Below are 19,414 nucleotides of genomic sequence, written 5' to 3'. Positions count from 1 at the left end.
AGGCGGAGAAGGCACCTCTGGTGAGTGCACATTTGTAACTACAGTACAGGGTCTAAAAGCAATAGTGTTTAATGTTTGATTTGCCCTGAAGACTTGGGATGCATTGGCGGCAAGTAGAGCTACTGGAAAAGTCTGTTAACGTGTCTGGGGATGGAGCGGGAATCCTCCAGAGACATCTCCATGAAGCTCTCCTGGAGGTACTCTGAAAGCCTTTGCAGAAGGTTTCTGGGGAGGGCTGCCTTATTTCGTCCTCCACGGTAGGACACTTTACCACGCCAAGCCAGTAGCAAGTAGTCTGGAATCATTGCAGCACAAAGCATGGCAGAGAATGGTCCTGGGTTTTCGTCGCATTCAAGCAACATTCGATCCATATCTTTCTGTGTTAGCCTCAGGAGAGTGATATCATTCATGGTGACCTGGTTGAAATAGGGGAATTTTTGTAAGGGAACAGTAAAAAGGACCCCGTTCGTGCTGGGGTGTTTGCGCTTGGCTAAAAGGGATCATCCCTGAGAATAGCCACGTGGAGGGGTGGGGGAAGGGGTGTGCTGCACATCCACCCAAAAACCGCAGCCCCTCCTTTTAAATGGCAAACCCAACCGGCATTGCTTGCTATGGGAAAGGAGGGCACTGCAGTTTGAAAACATTCCCACATGTTATCAAGGCATTAGAAGCCAAACCCGCGTACCCTTTGGCTTACCATGGCTGCCTGGAAACCAAATTCTGTTGCCCAGCCGTGTGTGATGTGTCACCATACCGGCAGGCACTCAATATAAAAGGCAAAATGCGACCTTGTACCCAAAGCACATGTGCCGTCTGCTGTGAACTGCTTGATTCACTGTGAAAGAATCTCCCTTTTGTTCTCAGAAATGTATCATCTTAAATTTTACTCTCCCTTTTTATCCCCCCATACGATAAATGTTTCTATGCTCCCCCATCTTCTCCGTCCCTGAGGATATCGCTGATTAGAAGGCGAAAAAAACCACACTCACGATGACATGTTTTCCAAGCTCATGCAGGCCTCCTGCACTGATAGGGCACAGCTGAATGCATGGAGATATTCAGTGGCAGAGTCCAGGAAAGCATTAAGTGAGCACAATGAGAAGAGGCAAGATGCAATGCTGAGGCTAATGGGGGAGCTGCAGGAAAGCCAACAAGAGCACAGACCGCCGCTGCATCCACTGTACAACCGTCTGCCCTCCTCCCCGAGTTCCATATCCTCCTCACCCAGACGCCCAAGAACGCGGGGAACGGGGGGGAAGGAGGTTCCGGGAACCCAGCCACTGCACTCTAGAGGATGGCCCAAGCAACAGAAGGCTGTCATTCAAACAGTTTTGATTTGTAGTGTGGCTACAATAAGCAATGTGTACTTGTCCTTCCCTTCTTCCATCACCCCACCCGGGATACCTTATCAGTTATCTCCCTTTTTTTTTTTTTTTTTTTATTAATAAAGAAAGAATGCATGGTTTCAAAACAATAATGACTTTATTTCCTTTGCCAGCTGTGAACGAAGGGGGGAAGGTGGTTGGCTTACAGGGAGTTAAAATCAACAAAGGGGCTGGTTTGCATCAAGGAGAAATACACACAACTGTCACACCATAGCCTGGCCAGTCATGAAACTGGTTTTCAAAGCCTCTCTGATGCACAGCGCGCCTACCTGTGCTCTTCTAATCACCCTGGTGTCTGGCTGTTCAAAATTGTCAGCCAGGCGATTTGCCTCAACCTCCCCCCCGCCATAAACGTCTCCCCCTTACTCTCACAGATATTATGGCGCACACAGCAAGCAGTAATAACAATGGGAATATTGGTTGAGCTGAGGTCTAACCTAGTCAGCAAACAGCGCCAGCAAGCTTTCAAACGTCCAAAGGCACATTCTGCCACCATTTTGCACTTGCTCAGCCTATAGTTGAATTGCTCCTTACTACTGTCCAGGCTGCCTGTGTATGGCTTCATGAGCTATGGGAGCAAGGAGTAGGCTGGGTCTCCAAGGATAACTATTGGCATTTCAACATCCCCAACAGTAATTTTCTGATCTGGGAAGTAAGTCCCTTCTTGCAGCTGCTCAAACAGCCCAGAATTCCTAAAGATGCAAGCATCATGCAGCTTTCCCGGCCATCCCACGTTGATGTTGGTGAAACGTCCCTTGTGATCCACCAGTGCTTGCAGCACCATTGAGAAGTACCCCTTGTGGTTTATGTACTGGTTGGCAAGGTGGTCCAGTGCCAAGATAGGGATATGCGTTCCGTCTATCACCCCACCAATTAGGGAAACCCGTTGCAGCAAAGCTATTCACTATGACCTGCACATTTCCCAGACTCACTACCCTTGATAGCAGAACATTAGTGATTGCATTGGCTACTTGAATCACAGCAGTCCCCACGGTAGATTTGCCCACTCCAAATTGATTCCTGACTGACCGGTAGCAGTCAGGCATTGTAAGCTTCCACAGTGCTATCACCACTCGCTTCTCAACAGTCAGGGCAGCTCTCATCTTGGTATTCCTGCGCTTCAGGGCGGGGGAAAGCAACTCACAGAGTTCCTGGAAAGTGGCCTTACGCATCCGAAAGTTTCACCACTTGGAATCATCCCATCCCTGCAACACTATGCGGTCCCACTAGTCTGTGCTTGTTTGCGGGGCCGAGAATTGGCGTTCCACTGTATCAACCAGCCCCAATCCCGCCATAATGTCCCAATTGCCACAGCCCGTTCTTTCAGGAACATCTGTGTTCATGTCCTCCTCACAATCGTCCTCGTGCTGCCATCTCTCAGCCAGATTCTGCACATACTATAGTATAATGCGCGAGGTGTTTACAATGCTCGCAACAGCAGCGGTGAGCTGAGTGGGCTCCATACCCGACGTGCTATGGCGTCTGCACGGGTAACCCAGGAAAAAAGTCATGAAATGATTGTCTGCAGTTGCTTTCACAGAGGGAGGGAGGGAGGGAGAGGAGACTGACGACATGTACCCAAAACCACCCATGACAACGTTTTTGCCCTATCAGGCATTGGGAGCTTAACCCAGAATTCCAATGGGCAGCGGAGACTGCGGGAACTGTGGGATAGCCAGCTTCCCACAGTGCACCGCTCCGTGAGTCAATGCTAGCCACGGTAGTGAGGATGTACTCAGCCGACTTAATGCGCTTAGTGGGGACATACACAATTGACTGTATAAAATCGATTTCTAAAAAGCGACTTCTATAAAATTGACCTAATTTCATAGTGTAGACATATCCTGAGAGAGGACATGATAATAGTTATCCAGTACGTAAAAGACTGTTAGAAGGAAGAGGGAGAAAAATTGTTCTTCTTAATCTCTGAGGATCGGACAAGAAGCAATGGGCTTAAATTGCAGCAAGGGAGGTTAAGGTTGGACATTAGGAAAAACTTAACTGTCAGGCTGGCTAAGCATTGGAATAAATTGCCTAGGAAGGTTGTGGAATCTCCATCATTGGAGATTTTTAAGAGCAGGTTAGACAAACACCTGTCAGGGATGGTCTAGATCAGGGGTAGGCAACCTATGGCACACGTGCCGAAGGCTGCACGCAAGCTGATTTTCAGTGGCACTCACACTGCCTGGGTCCTGGCCACCGGTCCGGGGGGCTCTGCATTTTAATTTAATTTTAAATGAAGCTTCTTAAACATTTTAAAAACCTTATTTACTTTACATACAACAATAGCTTAGTTATATATTACAGACTTAAAGAAAGAGACCTTCTAAAAACGTTAAAATGTATTACTGGCACGCGAAACCTTAAATTAGAGTGAATAAATGAAGACTCGGCACACCACTTCTGAAAGGTTGCCGACCCCTGGTCTAGATAATACTTAGTCCTGCAATGAGTGCGGGGGACTGGACTAGATGATCTCTTGAGGTCCCTTTCAGTCCTATGATATGTACTTTTGGGTCTTCTAAGTTCAGTTTTGTCAAGTCATTATTCCCACAATAAAGTCACACATCCTGAAAAATCTACAACTAATATAGAATGCAGAAGCCTATTTGCTGAGCAACACAGGTTGCCGTTAACCTATCTCTCCAATGCTTTTTGCGCTGCACGTGTCAAAAAGGAGGTGATTGAACTGGAAAAGAAAATAATTGCAATTTCTAATGAGCTTCTACATCAGTGGTTCCTAAACTTGTTCCGCTGCTTCTGCAGGGAAAGCCCCTGGAAGGCCGGGCCAGTTTGTGTACCTGCCGCGTCCGCAGGTTCGGCTGATCGCGGCTCCCAGTGGCCGCGGTTCACTGCTCCAGCAGTTCCCATTGGCCTGGAGCAGCGAACCGCGGCCACTGGGAGTCGCGATCGGCCTAACCTGCGGACGCGGCAGGTACACAAACCGGCCCAGCCCACCAGGGGCTTTCCCTGCAGAAGCAGCAGAACAAGTTTGGGAATCACTGTTCTACATACATATATATATTTTTATGAAAAATTCTCAACTATGCTCAAGAATACCTTTTGCTTTCAGCTAATTGTTTTTCTATAATCTTTCTACATAAAAAACTATGGTTTCACAGCTTATTTTTCCAAGGTGAATGGAAAGGGTACAATTAAAGCAGTAGTCTATCTTCTACATATCAAAAACTTACAGTTTAGACATAAACAATGTACTGATGTGAAAAAACAGAACACTTTACAACTGCAGTGAAATGGAAAAATCAGAAAAGTCATTTGAGTAATAAATACCTTGTGTATCTTCTGTCTTGAACACTCGAAAAAGTCTTGTTGCTAAGAAACCAAACTCCCTTTCACATGCATCAGAAAGGGTAGCAATCATCTCAGCCATTGACGTTTCACCACCTACACTGGACAGTCTATTGTAATCAGTAAATAGAAATCTGAAACGAGACAAAAAGAACATGTATCTTGTATGTAGAAGTCCTTTTTGGCTAGTGGAAATAAAACCTTTCTATTCCCCTACAACTGAAGGGTACCCTTTCAAATGTGGCAGAATGAACCTTTAAATAAGAGTTTCTTTAAGGTATACCACTGCTCTTATAACAATTTAGTCTCTTTCCCCTGCCGCCTTCTCCCCCATTTTCAACCTTTCCTTTGCCTCCATCCCTGTCTTATTTTAGCATTTGATTTACTGAAATACACGTCTCACAGTGTCTCAGAGTGCAAATATAAAAGACAAAATTTTAATGATCACAATCCACAAAAACCAAAGACTAATCCAACAATAACATTGTGCAGGATTCTCTCATATATATCCAGGATGAAAAATACAAAAACAAGACAATACAATACCAGTACTTTAGCAGTTTCATGGTCAATTAAAAGGCATGGGAGTAAATGAGTTTCCAATTGATATAGGTACATGATTAGACTGCAGTAGTAACCAAAGATAGAAAAATGCATAACTAATGAACAACAAAGGATCCATATCAGCCTTTCTGATGTAAATATATTGAAAAGTATATACATAATTTTAAGAATTACATGGTCATGCTGTGACTACTTGAAACTTTACTAGACTTAATCTATACATGCACTTGTGATAGGGCAGCTATTTTATGTTGAGATTTACTAACCTACATGAGGAAAAGGAAGAATAAAACTAAATCATAACTTCAAACTATAACATTACAATTTTAATCTAAATTTTATTGCTATTAGTTAAATTGGCGTGTACAAATTGAGATGTAGCATAAAGTAATTTTATTAGCTTCTCGGTAAAGCATAAGGGAGTCTACCAGCAATCACAAAAGTTAGGGTTAATATTTGGTATCATTCTAGAAATACAAATGCATACTATTCTTTTGAATGTGATGATCATTAAAAATATATATACAATCCTTAAAATATCATAAGAATAAGCTTAATGCACTTGTTGCATATTTCAAGTGATTTTAATATGAATAAATCTTGCATGGTTATCTTGGTAACCAATATTATTGTCTGCAAACTATCTTGATAAACTATCCTGATCAATAATTACTCTTTTTTTCTTACTAGAACATAAAGAGTTATTTGAAGGAGAATAAACTACACATACTTAATCCTGCTGGATTCCTATTTCCCTGTACTGTTTATAGATTGATAACAATGTGAAACTGAATTATGTAGGAAAGAGAAAGACAAAAGTACATATGAAATAACTCTAACCTGACAGGTAACGCTTTAGTGGTTTGCTCTGGTAATTCTGGTGGGTTCACAAACATCAGTTTTAGAAGCAGCTCCAAGTACCCCATATGTCTTGCCAACCTTGTACTTAATACCCAGGCCCAGTTCCAGCTTTCTCCTTCTCTTCGGCCACCAAAGTAAATCACAGCTGTAATAAAATACTTTCTTAACATCTCAATATAAAAAAAGTCATGGAAGTCTGAACAGATAAGACCTTAATACTTATCAAAACTTGCAGAACTAATGAAGCCAAGTGGCTTTGTTGTAGTACTTGGAATTGTCATGAAAAAGAAAGAATTAGCCTCTATTCACAGCCAATTACACATTAGTGGCCTGAACTAAGTGTTGTGGAAGCAGTTAGCTCAAGCCACAGAAGTGTAATGGCCTTGTTACACCCAACAGTGGTCCCTTCACCAAATGAAAACCAGCATTTCTGGGTTCTAAAGTTGGCCCTATCCAGTCTTTTTTATCACAAGAATAGCAGCTGCAATATAACTCTCATGACTGAGATGGGATTTTAAAGCAAGAAAAAGGTGGCTCTGAGAACACTGTCAGATATGCAAAGGGATCTGTACATACACAGAGTATCAAACTCAGAGCTTGGAAAGAAAGCTAATGAGAAACTGCTTCTCATATTTTATTATGGAAACGTTAGTCATGACTCCATAGTTAAGTAAATACTCTAATTTAAGTTAAAACAAACCAAAAATGGGTCCCTCAAGAAATTTAGCACTCAAACCATTCTTTGACTTAATAATGGAGTTACTAAAACAGACTCTTTAAACTAGTTAAAAATCATTGAAATCTTGTGCATTGTCTATGTTTGAAGAAATCAGATTGCAATAAAGCTATGCTACTAAGGGCACGTCTTCACTGCCCGCCGGATCGGCGGGTAGCAATCTATCTATTGGGGATTGACTTATCGCGTCTACTGAAGACGCGATAAAATCGATCCCCGATGGCTCTGCCGTCGACTCCGGAAATCCACCGCGGCAAGAGGCGGAAGCGGAGTCGACGGCGGCGCGGCAGCGGTCGACTCGACGCCGTCCTCACAGCCAGGTAAGTCAACCTAAAATACGCTACTTCAGCTACGCTATTCACGTAGCTGAAGTTGCGTATCTTAGGTCGACCCCCCCCCCCCCCCCCCCCCGTAGTGCAGACCTAGCCTAACAGTTGTATCTGTTATGGTTATAGACTAAAACAGGTCCAGACCAGAAGCTCAGGTAACTTATTTGGGGCAATTATGACATCTGCGGTAACTCAACCAATCACCAGTTAATGTGCATGCTGCAATTCAATTAATTGATATGAGTTAGTAGAGTGAAAGTGAATGTATGTCACGACTTCTCATTCATAGATTACTTAGCTGCCAAATATCACTGGACTGGACCCAACTATTACTGCTCTTAGAAGTTCTGTGGCTTCATGCTAGCAAATTAAGAGTCAGATTCACCAGTATACTCTAGCTGCTTTGTGCTGTTCCACAGATGCAACATTAACTCAGTCCTATAGTGATAGCAAGCAATAATCATACAATTATGGTTAAGCCATATTAATGTCTGGTATCAAATTAATTTAAAGCAAATTTTTAAAAAATTATTATTTTTAATCCTCCCTACCCCCATCATGGCATCAAGATAAAACAGAGTTACGGGTATTATGGGGACTTAAAATGGGTGTTTCTGCACTTTAACACATATGGGCATCTTTTCAGTTTAATTTATCTCTGAATTTCCTGGATTTGCAATGCCGGTTTTGGTAACAATTACATTTTATATGATATTTTATTGTTAATTTGATATATATATTTTAATTCCATCTTAATATATTTTTTCCAACTGTTTTTAAATATTTCTGCAATTTTAATCACACCCTCTCAATCATTTGAAGTATTACATGTTCATTTTTAAAAACTGAGCCCTACTCTTTTAAAACCTTGCTATTGCCTGAATATTAAGAGCTTCTGTTAAAAATATTCAGTTCCAGAACTGAAGTGACATAAAATTAAGATATGGGAGTTGAGTCAATGAATTTTTACTTAACAGCTATTGTCTAACCCATATTAATGAAGTCAAATGCATTATTTTGCTGTTCTTACTAAGTTTATTCTCCAATGTTTATTATTAAAAACAATGAAAATAAACACTCTGTTTTCTTTGTGTTTTTTGCAGAATTACTTGACTTTTTTCAGAAGTACAGCATTTGCTTATGAATAAATACTGAACTCTAAAAATAGATAGAACCAGTATGTTGTATATGAAGTGAAAACAGACTTACTAAAGCATATGTATAGAACTGCTAATAAGCTCAGTGCCACAGCTATTCCGAGCATTGTGTCCACTGTGAAAGCAAGCAATAAACCCAGCCCTCCACACAGCAAGAGCGTAAGGAATACAATAAGCCAAGAGAACTGGAACAGAGGTTCAATCTGCTGTCCTGCAAAAGTTTTCATTTCATCTAGAATAGAAAAAGCATACAGAAAAGTCAACCTTAGTTGTATATTTTTATGACACAAAAAATAAATTCCTGCAAACCAATCAAGGAAATTGTGTTAGAACCCTGATAATAACCATCATAGTATGAAAGTCATTATGTTATGTATTTATTTCTGGGTTTCAGTTTAAGTTCATACAAACAAGAATTCCTGCAACACATATTTAGTATCCATGGCGTGAGAGGTAAAAAAATTGTGGCATCAATTAAAAAAATGACTGAGGAACAGCTAAAAAACATTGAGAACAAATGAAAGTTCTCCAAATAGAAAAGTTAACTTAGGGTAGATATTAGCGCCAATAACGTACATTACTTTTATTTATGATGGGAAGGATAAGGTGGAGTGAATGGATATATTCGCTCAAGTAATAATTATTTAAGTTATTCAAACCATAAAAATTTTTAAGCAGAAATGAGTATGTTTGAGTGACAGGGCATTAGGATGATAAATTAAATTGAAGAGATCATTTTAATACATCTTAGAAGTAAGATGATACTTTAACTTTTATGAATTAGATGGAACATCTCAAATATTTACAGGGTCAACCTGGAAATCTCATTGAGCAGCAGTAAATAAGAGTTTACATGCATTACAAAGAGGATAGAGAATACATGGAAAATTTTTAAATGGTATTAAATGAATTAATGGTGATTTTCTCTTCAAATATTGCAGTCAGCCTGATTATGTGCTCTCAAGAAGTTAACCTCTGAAATAAAAAGGTCCTGAAAATGGCAAGGCAAATGACTAGAATCAGAGAACACTTACATAAGAGAATTAAAAAATACCAGAATTTAGTTTTGAAAGATAACTAGAAGATGGGTGATACACATAAAAAAAGCAAATAATATCACAAAGAAACAGCCATCAGTATTCACCCTTTCCTATAATACAAAGATAAACTAACTTAAAATTGAAAGTAAAATTCCAAACTAAGAAAATGAAATACTTTCAAAGCAACAGAATTACCATGTGGTGGGATTCACTGCTGCAGGAAGCCTTGCAGACTAATAGGTTAGCAAGATTTAAAAACTGGTTAGATATTGTATAAAATGTACAAATTTATGGCAGCACTAGCAAAATTAAAGGTTATCAATCCTCATGTTTTATATTTTCCCTGATTAATGGGTGCAATATGGAGGGGGAGAGTTTCGGAGAAGAGTTATATATTATCAAACCAGAGACAGGATATTGGACTAGATGGTCTACCTCAGTGTAGAAACGCCTATGTGATATTTTATAGACTATGTATCTAAACATACAAAAAAGCTAAAAATCAAATTTTACCTTCCAGTTTTTTGAGCAAAAAAGATTTCCCACTTCCCCATTGGGCATACAGCCCTACACAGATAGGTGGCTGCATGGTTGGCTCACTGAGAATATCAGCCAAGGCACTGCTATAGAGATCATAACCCAGCATGTCTCCATCAGTTTCAGTAGGAGACAAATGCCCTGTAATGTAAATATAATACATTATGTTTTTTTCATATTCTATATTTCACACAATTACTTGAAATCTAGACAAATTTACTTGTATAATAAATAATTCAATGGAAAAACAACAACAAAAATCATTGTTTCTGTATATATATTCCTGCTCAACTGGATTTCAACCATAAGTTTATAAACAGTATAGTTAGAATATAGGATGCAGCTCATAGGAACTGTATAGTTGTCAAAACTATTAAGATTTAATATGCAAGGACTCAAACAATATCCCACAGTTGCAGCAAGTTAAAGCAAATGAATTCCTCTCAAAAACAAGAACTAAATATAGACAAAACCGAATGCAAGGGAGTCATTGTCGACACATCTCACATTAGTTTTCTGTTCAGAAACAAATGACAAAAGCTTAATTCTAAATCTAATAGGACTCTGGAATAATGGATTTTCCTACTATATTCCTGTCAAGCTCTAATTTTCTTTTCAGATCACCACCTTTCCCCATATTAAAATTGCACATGTCTAAACTACACTCAATTTTCATCATACAATGGGATAAACAGAAACATGGCCTTAGAAGATTCTTCTAATGCACCTAGTTATTTAATCCTTTAAATCCTAGTAGGAGCTCTATTCCCTTCAAAAGCAGATATCAATACTTAAGGAAAAGACAAATAATGCTCACACTTACTGGCACCAAATATCTGAGTTAAAATACTTTTCTGGTGGTTACAGTCAATGTTATAAGGTGTCTCTCCTGCTTTGTTGGGTCTATAAAGCAGTCTGCCATCTTTTGGATTTCTTAAAAGCAGTTCTGCAAGTTTACGACTTCTTCCACGAATGGCAATATGAAGTGGAGTATCTCCTTTCTGTAATTAAATCAAGTGAAAAACTCTAGTAATAGCAATAGGTGTTAATTTTGAAAAGTGAGATTCTGAATGTAATATATATTTCAAAATATTAGTGTGGTGTAGTTCACCGAAACAAAATATATTTTAAAGAAATCTTAATGACATAAACCTCTCCCTGGTACACGCTCCCTAACGTAACATTGAAGAAATTCACCAAAAAGTTAACAACATGTAGGCAAGGGAGAAGGATAATAATAGTAAAAATACATTATAAAAAATTCAGCTATCTTAAGTAGTCTTTCTCCATATTTTAAGGCCCGTGAAACCAAAAGTTGCTATTAACATCAATCTTCTAGTAACTTCAGACACTTAAAAAACAGTTATGCTATTTTCTGCTGTATAAAACTGTGTCACACTGACAGCTTTAACTAGGAAAGCATTTTCAAGGTCTTAAAGTTTCCCATAACAACAAATCAATACCACATTAATTTTGTTATTCATTATTATTTACCTCCCAAAAATGTGTTCAGTGCTTTACAGATGTAAAATAAAACAAGCCTGTCTCTCCAAAAAGCTTGCAATGTAAATGGACAACATATAGAGTAAGATGAAGACAGGAGTGGAAGGAAGAAGAAAATAGCAAGAAGAAATACACAGAACTGGTTATGGGGTTATTATGGGCAGTAGAGTACATCATGTTAGTCCTTTGACTCACTTATTTAATTATTTTTAGAGTATCAATCAAACCCAAATATGAGTGCCAAACAATAACACTGATCTAAACAGAGAGAAAGGAGACAGATTTGGCCACATGAGTTTGTCCATCTCATCACTGTTGGTCCTCAGGTTAATTAAGTTGCGTTATGATTCTTTGGGCTTATTTTGAAATTGCTTGCCCAGACTTGCACTCCTGGCAGAATTAATCAATTAGCACTTGCTTGTTTTCGACTGTTTTATTGCATTTGTGAAATTCCTTTTTATGCATGAATATAAAATTTAACTACTTCTGGTATTGTATATCACTGAACACAATACAAATTAACACTTTAAAAGTATGAATGTTAATGGATGGAACCTATATATGTTTTATTTTCTAGTGTTCTTATCAAGCATAATCAACTCAATTTACACATAATGTGACAGCTTGAGAAAATGTGTACATCAGCTTATGAATTGCATTTGTCTTGTGAATTCCATTTACGACTATGGTTGCCAGGCGTCTGGTTTTCCCAAAAGACAGTGCTCTATCTGGCTGCAAAAAACACTCATGATTCACTACCAAATTTGTGTACAAAATTAACATGACTAGACATTCTATAAATAAGTTACCAAATATTATTTACCTTATCAATAGCAGAAACCTTAGCTCCTTTATCCAGCAGAAGCTCTACTATATCAATATTTCTCATCTTGGTTGCTTTTATAAGAGGTGTTTCTCCATCCTAAAAGTAAAAATTAGAAGAAAACGTATAAAAACCTCCATACAACATCATTCCTTTTGACCAACCATAATTAGTTGACCAACCAAAAATTTACTTTTAAGAGAGGACACTTTTATAATTCTAGAAGCATCACTACACAAAAAATAGTGCTTCCCAACTTTTCCCTTAAAAATGCACTTACTCTTCAAGAACACAGTAAACTGATCAAAGGCATTCATCATTAGCAATGTAAATGCCTTTCTACAGACACTTCATAACACAGTCCAAAGCCAGTTGCTTTCATAAACAATCTAAAAGGGGCGGGGGGGGGGGGGGGGAGGGGGAATTCCCATAATATGGCTACCAATGCATTTGGGGAAAAAGTTAAATCATTGCTATGTATAGTATTCTCTCTTTTCAATTCCTGTACATGCAATCACTGACTGTCAGAGCTCAAGTTTATTAGCACAGTCTCTCCTTCTCCCTCACCACATACACTGCCACTCACTTTACCTCAGCAACACCAGCATCACCAACAAGAGTCTCTCAGTTTCCCTACTGAATGGCTCTTACCGAGCAGTGATTGGTTCCTATCAGCAAAAGGCATGGCTACAGAGGGTACAGAGCACTAATTATATAGCACAGAAATATAAAGCTGAAATTAACCAGTATTGTAAGAGTGAACTGTCCGCATTGCCAACAAAATTGGAATTTGGTGTTATGGTTTCAAATCCATGCAGGAGGAAAACAAAAGAGAAGAGTCTTAGAATAATAAACACACCATATCTGTGGTTACAATCCCAGTCACTTACCTTTGTACACATTTCAGTATCAGGATTGCATTGCAAGATATCTCTCACCATTGTAGCATTTCCTTTTTCAACAGCCCAATATAAAGCAGTTTTGCTATCCTACAAAACAAACAAACAAACAACATTTTGGATTTACACAGCACTTTTCATCCAGCAGCATCCATTTTGTAGACCTTATGGGATAATCACTATTTAAAGTCACACAGCAAAATTATATCACAGTTCAAGAAAGGCAGAGGACACGATCACATCCAACTAAAACTTCAAGTGGATTTTGGGTAAGCAGAACATAATTCCTTACATCAGAATTTGGCTAGAAAATAGGGGATAACACCTGTATAAGGTGCCAGGAGGATCTTTAATTACTCAAAATAGTCAGGACCTGCTTTAAGTACCATCCAAAAGATGACACTTCCAACAACACAGCAACTCCTAACACCATGCTAGGGCATTGCTTCAGTAATGACTCAGAGGGAAATGTATTACCTATGGAAAAATCAACACCATTTCTTGCAGATTGCTAGGTTTTCTCAGACAGGTTTTACAATACAAGTATAGAAACGGCCCAAATCTTCTTTACTTGCAAGATTAGAGGTCTTTGTACTGAGTTTTTAGATAACTATGAAAAATAATGTATGTAACATTAATGGGGGAAGAAAGGAAGCCTTCAGAGAGACGAGCATACAAGGCAATCTGATTGGATGATTCATCTCTATGAGTGAGGACCACCCAAGATGTAGTGCATAGGGCAATGATGGGAACAATGTTTGCCAATGCAACAAAGCCTTCAGGCCATCCTAATTTGGTGGCCAGACACCTTGGTGACTGTACAAGCAGGTCCAGGACATGGGTTTGACTTCTTGTCCCACCCTGTGTATGTTTTTTTCCCTACCCACTCTCAAGTTCAAGGAAGGGTACTGGTGTGGAACTATCTGTTGGGCTTGCAACTAGTTCATGAATTGGGAGCCAGGGAAGAGACACGAAGGCTTGCAATACAGAGTTCCGTTATGTCATTTGCCATTGTATACATGTGGAATATTTCTAGTTGTAGATATTTTTGGATTGGTATGGTGTCCAGCCAACTGGTCCTGTTTCTCCTGGAATTCCTCTCCTGTTGATGGTTCATAGATCCAATCACAAAACTAGCTCCATGCCTGAGGAGCAGGTCCTTTTTCTTCTCCCTCTCACAAGAGCCTCTAGTAGCAGAAGCTACTCTTTGTTTTACAGGGCTCCAAACTCTTTCTTTGCATGTACAGAAGAAAGTAGAAGTTATAGCCAGCACGAAGGACCAGAAGAAAATGCTTCACAGTCTACAGTACTGGAAACACTAGTGTAAGATACTGGCTCTGGTGATCAGTTTAGTGCCTGACTATGTTGTGCTTAGGCAGGACCAAGTGGTCCCAGATTTATGGTCAAGGAAGAATAGAAGGTCTCACCACTAGAGAGTTAGCTTATAAGTACTCAGTCATTTTTTTTCAGTGTGCTGGCAGACCCACTGAGAAGTCTGGTCTATTTGCATGGCCTGGGGTTTAAATATTTAGCCAAAAAATACAGTAGTTTTTAATATTTAGATTTAAAACTTGGTCTACAAGCCATACAATTTCTCCAAGCAGAGCTTGGGGGGGGGAAATCCACTTGTTTACTCACCAAGGGCAAGCAGGAAGCTTTTGTAGGCAATGGTCATCAACTTTTGCAGAATCAAAAGATTAATTTTCTAGCTCTTTTGCCTGAGAAGATAACCGGATAACCCTTCAAAAACTAACCATGTATGAATCGGTGTAGTGTTGTCTAAGTCTGCCAACAAACTACTGAAGTATCTCTGCTGTTTGTTACAATTTTAGCAAGCCACAATACAATGAAAAATGATCTGGCTTTAGTCTGTTTTCACTGGCAGCTTTGTCCCACTGTTGCTTGGAAAAGCTCTGACCTGCACCAGAAGCTATTCAGTGAGGAAGACCTAAAAAACAGAGACTTGGGGAAGGAGGTCAAGCAGTGGTGACCCAGCCTTCCCTCTTCAATGTAGCAGCCAAGCAACTACAAGAAAGTTTTCCTTTTCTATTCCAGCAGCCTGAGGACACTGAAGAGCTCCAAATTTATCAGACATGTAGTAGACAAAAGCTGATATGACAAAGATGGAACTCACAAGCAGGGTTCAGTGACAGCATGCTGGAAGGAGGCCTAAAAAAACCCTCCCCCTTTCATAGCTGCTGCGGGAGACAGCTTGGCTTCTCTCTTGGTCATTGCATAGACTGGGGCACCATAACTATTTTGTTTCTGGCTAGTAAGTTTAGTGTTCTAGCAAGTATGGCATGGGTGCTTTATCACACACCAACATACAGGTGGTGAGGAAAAGGTTAAAGGAGTAGAAGGAATGATTGGATGTGATAAGTTTGAAAAGAGAAATACAGTATTGGGAGAGAGGCTTCAGGGGGAGAAGAAAGAAGAGACAGAAAACATGGAAGAAGTTAGAAAAAGTGAGTAGAAGCAGAGTGTGGAAGAAAAAACTAAAGTAATTGATGATAATGCAGAGTATTAAAAGAAAAAGAAAAAAAATAGTGGAGTTAAGCCAGGAAGGGAAAGAAGTTCTAACAAAAACAAGAAAGATGTTGTGAGTAGCCCTGGTCAAATAGTACTGACAACAAATATTTCTCAGTGAATTTCACCAATATATTTAATATAATTTATTCAGCAAATATATTATGGGAATACTAGTAAAATGCATCAAATATATTCAATAAATATTTTTTCTGATAGGTAATTAAAAGTAAAAAGTTGGTTGACAATATATTTTTATTAAATACAGCATAGAAGATTTATTCCTTCAAACTGCAAGAGCAGTGTCAGAAGAGATATTTTTTTCTTCATACTAGTTAGTAAACTTTGTCCTCTGGCTGGTAGACTATGGACAAATTTTTCAAGCCGTATTTTTCAGGAAACTGTACAATTCTCAACTTCACATTCCACCTAAGGGACATAAAAAAATCAACACCATTGTACTTACCTGACCTCTAATGTCTATGTCAGCATATTTATGTAGCAGGGCCCTCACAATTTCAACATGACCTCCTCTAACAGCCCCTATCAATACAGTGTCTCCACTCTGAAAATAAATTAAATGATAGAAAACAGGAACAATAGGTTAATCTCCCTCATTTGATTAAAATGATTTACCAAAAAGAAAACATAACATTTTGCCTGAAAATCACATTAGATAACAAATTATAGCCTATGAACACATAAATCATGTCAATTTTTACTAAATCTTTATATAACGAAGTTCAGATTACCAATTAGTAGTTTACACTGGTTAAGTATACTCAGATAGTAGAAAAGGCTTCCATTTTTCAACAAGTATTTTTATTGCAAAGAGGTCAGACATTAAGCGTTTGAAGTAAAACATAATCATGTGCAAGATTACAATTTGAGGGACCAAATCTTAAAATAAAGCAAGCATAGAAAGAACGAGAAAAAATAAATATGGGAAAAGATAAATTTTTCTTGCTTAAGTCTGTGTTAATTCATAGGTAGCCTACAGAAATGTCATTTTGAAGTCCTTCAGGAATTTGTGCTTTTTCTTCATAAAGCAATGGGTTTTTTTTTATACTGAGGTCTTCTCTTTTGATAAATAAATGCTGTATGCAAGGGGTTGATTCTGGTCTCAGTTACTCCAACATAAAAAAAAGAAGTCATTGGAATTATATGGGTATACAATCTGAAGAATATGGCCTAAAATCCAATTTAAATTTTATTTAATAACTCTCAATTCACATAACTAGTAATTGTTATAGCATACAAAAAATGAAGCCATGAACTGATATGACATGTCTAATTTTTTTCCATAGTGAAATAGAGAAAATAAATGCCATCAGTAAATGAACAAGTAAATCTAAACTTAACCACCATTTTGCATAAGCAGTCTAAGGGCCTGAATTTCAGTAACATCCCCTCCCTGGTAGCAAAATTCTAAACTTAAATGCTGCAAGTCAAAATGGGTGCTAGTGCTACTGCTATTCACTATTTTAAATCCCTCTGTGTGATACTGTTTTCATTTGCAGTGACAACCATAATCAAAATAATATTATTCTATCTCAAAATTTTATTTTTTCTTTTCTTTTTGTCATAATGAGTAGTGGACCTAAATTTGTACCGAAAAGGAAAGGGTGGGGGGAGATGGGAGAGCATATAATAAGATTAAGTATCCTTTGGAACTGTGAAATAATTATTCATCCAACACCATACCTCATAAATTGGGACCCAAATCAGAAAATTTAAAAATGAGGAATTCCAATCCACTCCAATTAGAAGTCACTACATATCTGGCTCCTAACAGAAGGTGAGAGCATTAAGTATTTTAACCTTTGTTTCTGTAAGACCAATACTTTTTCATGCCACATACACCATCAGAGACACACTGCAGTTTAGTACAAAACTGTTTAGGAGACACATGAAGTGAATATATAAGTGTGGAAATCATTAGTGGCAAATATATATACTTTTTGAACTCTGGCAGCAACCATTGGCAGTTTTTGTCACTGAGCCAAATATATTATGCGTTAGTATTTAGCAGAACAAAATCTTAGCTGTTTAATGGTATAAATCAATCCCTACTAATTCTGTCAAGCTCAAAGATATCAGACCTTACTTTAACCTCATTCTGATTACTATCTTCCCCCGCCTCCCGCAGCCACCACCAAATGACTTTCAATATGATTTAAGCCTCTGCTATCAAAAAAACACTAGAGCAGTGGAGTCACAAGAGGTAGTAGCATACATATAATTTATTATGATTACTTGCTGCTGTAAAATGATTCCTATCATTTTTATGCATCAAATTTTACCTACCGTATATACTCGATCATAAGCCAGTTTGTTTATAAGCCGACCCCCCCAAGATGGGTAAGTAAAAATAGAAAATTTTTATAATCCGTTCATAAGCCGACCCTATAATTCAGGGGTCAGCAAACTTTGGCTCCCGGGCCATCAGGATAAGCGCTGGCGGGCCGAGATGGTTTGTTTACCTCGAGTGTCCGCAGGCACGGAGGTAAACCTAAGTAAACAAAGTGTCCCGGCGTGCCAGCTGCTTACCCTGATGGGCCGGGACAGCAACTGGTGGGGAAATTTGGGGGGGAAAGGGGAGAAGATGGGAGTCAGGGGAGTAACCACTGTGACCACCCCCCACATGACCCCACCCCTAGCCCAGGACCCCCCCACTCTCACCATCCCATCCCTTCCCACCTTATTTGGGGAGGGCCAGGGGAGGATGTCTCTGACCTGGCTGGAGCTGCTCTGACAGGCTGTGCCGGGCGGCACGGCCGCAGCGTGCTCCGGCGGGCCAGGCAGCATGGCCACAGCCTGCTCGGGGGGGGGGGGGGGGGGGGCAAGCGGCACAGCTGCAGCCTGCCAGACCCGGAGCTGCAGCTGCTTTGGAGGCTGGGGGAAGAGCAGCGTGGCCAGAAGCGGAGAGACTCTGGCCCCGCCTCTTCCCTTCTGTCTCTGCTGGCTGTGCTGCCTCTCCTTGCTCCCTCTGTTGGGGGGAGGGGAGTGTCCCACCCCTCCCTCTCTATACCCGTTCATAAGCTGACCCCCTTCTCTGGTGCTTCCCTTTTTTACTAAAAAAATTTGACTTATGAACTCAAATGGAGCCAATGTCCTTTGTTTTAGACCTAGAAAAGTATGCTTAACATTTTGATTCCAATAATGACAGCTTGTGAAATATTAGCTGCTAAATTTCTATCACTACTGAAGAGAGAAAAAGCAAGATGCCAATCCAGAATGGCATGACCAAGTTCCACTACCTTGTAACTTGACAGTGCTAGAAACACTTTGGAAACTATTAAAAAGTGCCTCCAGACCCATTACATTTTTCTAAACACCTGCTGTGTCAGAAAAAAAAGTTTGATCTCTGTCAAAAGTGAAAAAGGCATTGAAAATGCAAAAAACTGACTTTCTGGGAAACAATATTTATTTAATTAATATTAATGCTAGAAGGGACAACCCTGATCGCTTATTCTCATTTCCTGAATAACAAAGACCATAGAATATCAATCAGTAATTCCAGCAAGGGAGGGTATTATTCTTCACCACCCAATAAATGAATCCTGAGTTCAATATATTATGGTTGACCTACAGCATATCTTTTGGAAGGACATCAAAAAACAAAAAAGAACATCTGTTAAGAAACTCAAGTGGATGTTCCCACAGTGTATTGCACTGCTGTGTTAACTCAGGTCCTGAATGGATTTCATGACTTACAAACCAAGGGAGCTGGAAAAAGGCCTGC

The 19,414-nt window shown here is 39.2% G+C and overlaps 1 protein-coding gene across 9 annotated transcripts in view; it reads right to left on the bottom strand.

Annotated features, from left to right (window-relative positions):
* Positions 1 to 19,414, bottom strand: part of KIDINS220 (kinase D interacting substrate 220) — a 151,760-nt gene that overhangs the window by 113,995 nt on the left and 18,351 nt on the right. For all 9 annotated transcript variants that reach the window (XM_065400824.1, XM_065400828.1, XM_065400830.1 and 6 more), the window contains exons 8-15: positions 16,136 to 16,234; positions 13,135 to 13,233; positions 12,245 to 12,343; positions 10,742 to 10,919; positions 9,895 to 10,059; positions 8,394 to 8,573; positions 6,099 to 6,264; positions 4,677 to 4,828 (exon numbers count right to left, since the gene is read on the bottom strand). In XM_065400824.1, coding sequence (XP_065256896.1) covers positions 4,677 to 4,828; positions 6,099 to 6,264; positions 8,394 to 8,573; positions 9,895 to 10,059; positions 10,742 to 10,919; positions 12,245 to 12,343; positions 13,135 to 13,233; positions 16,136 to 16,234 — 1,138 coding nt within the window. The remainder of the gene's footprint in view (positions 1 to 4,676; positions 4,829 to 6,098; positions 6,265 to 8,393; positions 8,574 to 9,894; positions 10,060 to 10,741; positions 10,920 to 12,244; positions 12,344 to 13,134; positions 13,234 to 16,135; positions 16,235 to 19,414) is intronic.

Source organism: Emys orbicularis, chromosome 3 (genome assembly GCF_028017835.1).
Source record: "Emys orbicularis isolate rEmyOrb1 chromosome 3, rEmyOrb1.hap1, whole genome shotgun sequence".
NCBI lineage: Eukaryota > Metazoa > Chordata > Testudines > Emydidae > Emys > Emys orbicularis.
Note: the sequence above shows the minus strand (reverse complement) of the source record. Positions and strands in the feature narration are given on the sequence as shown.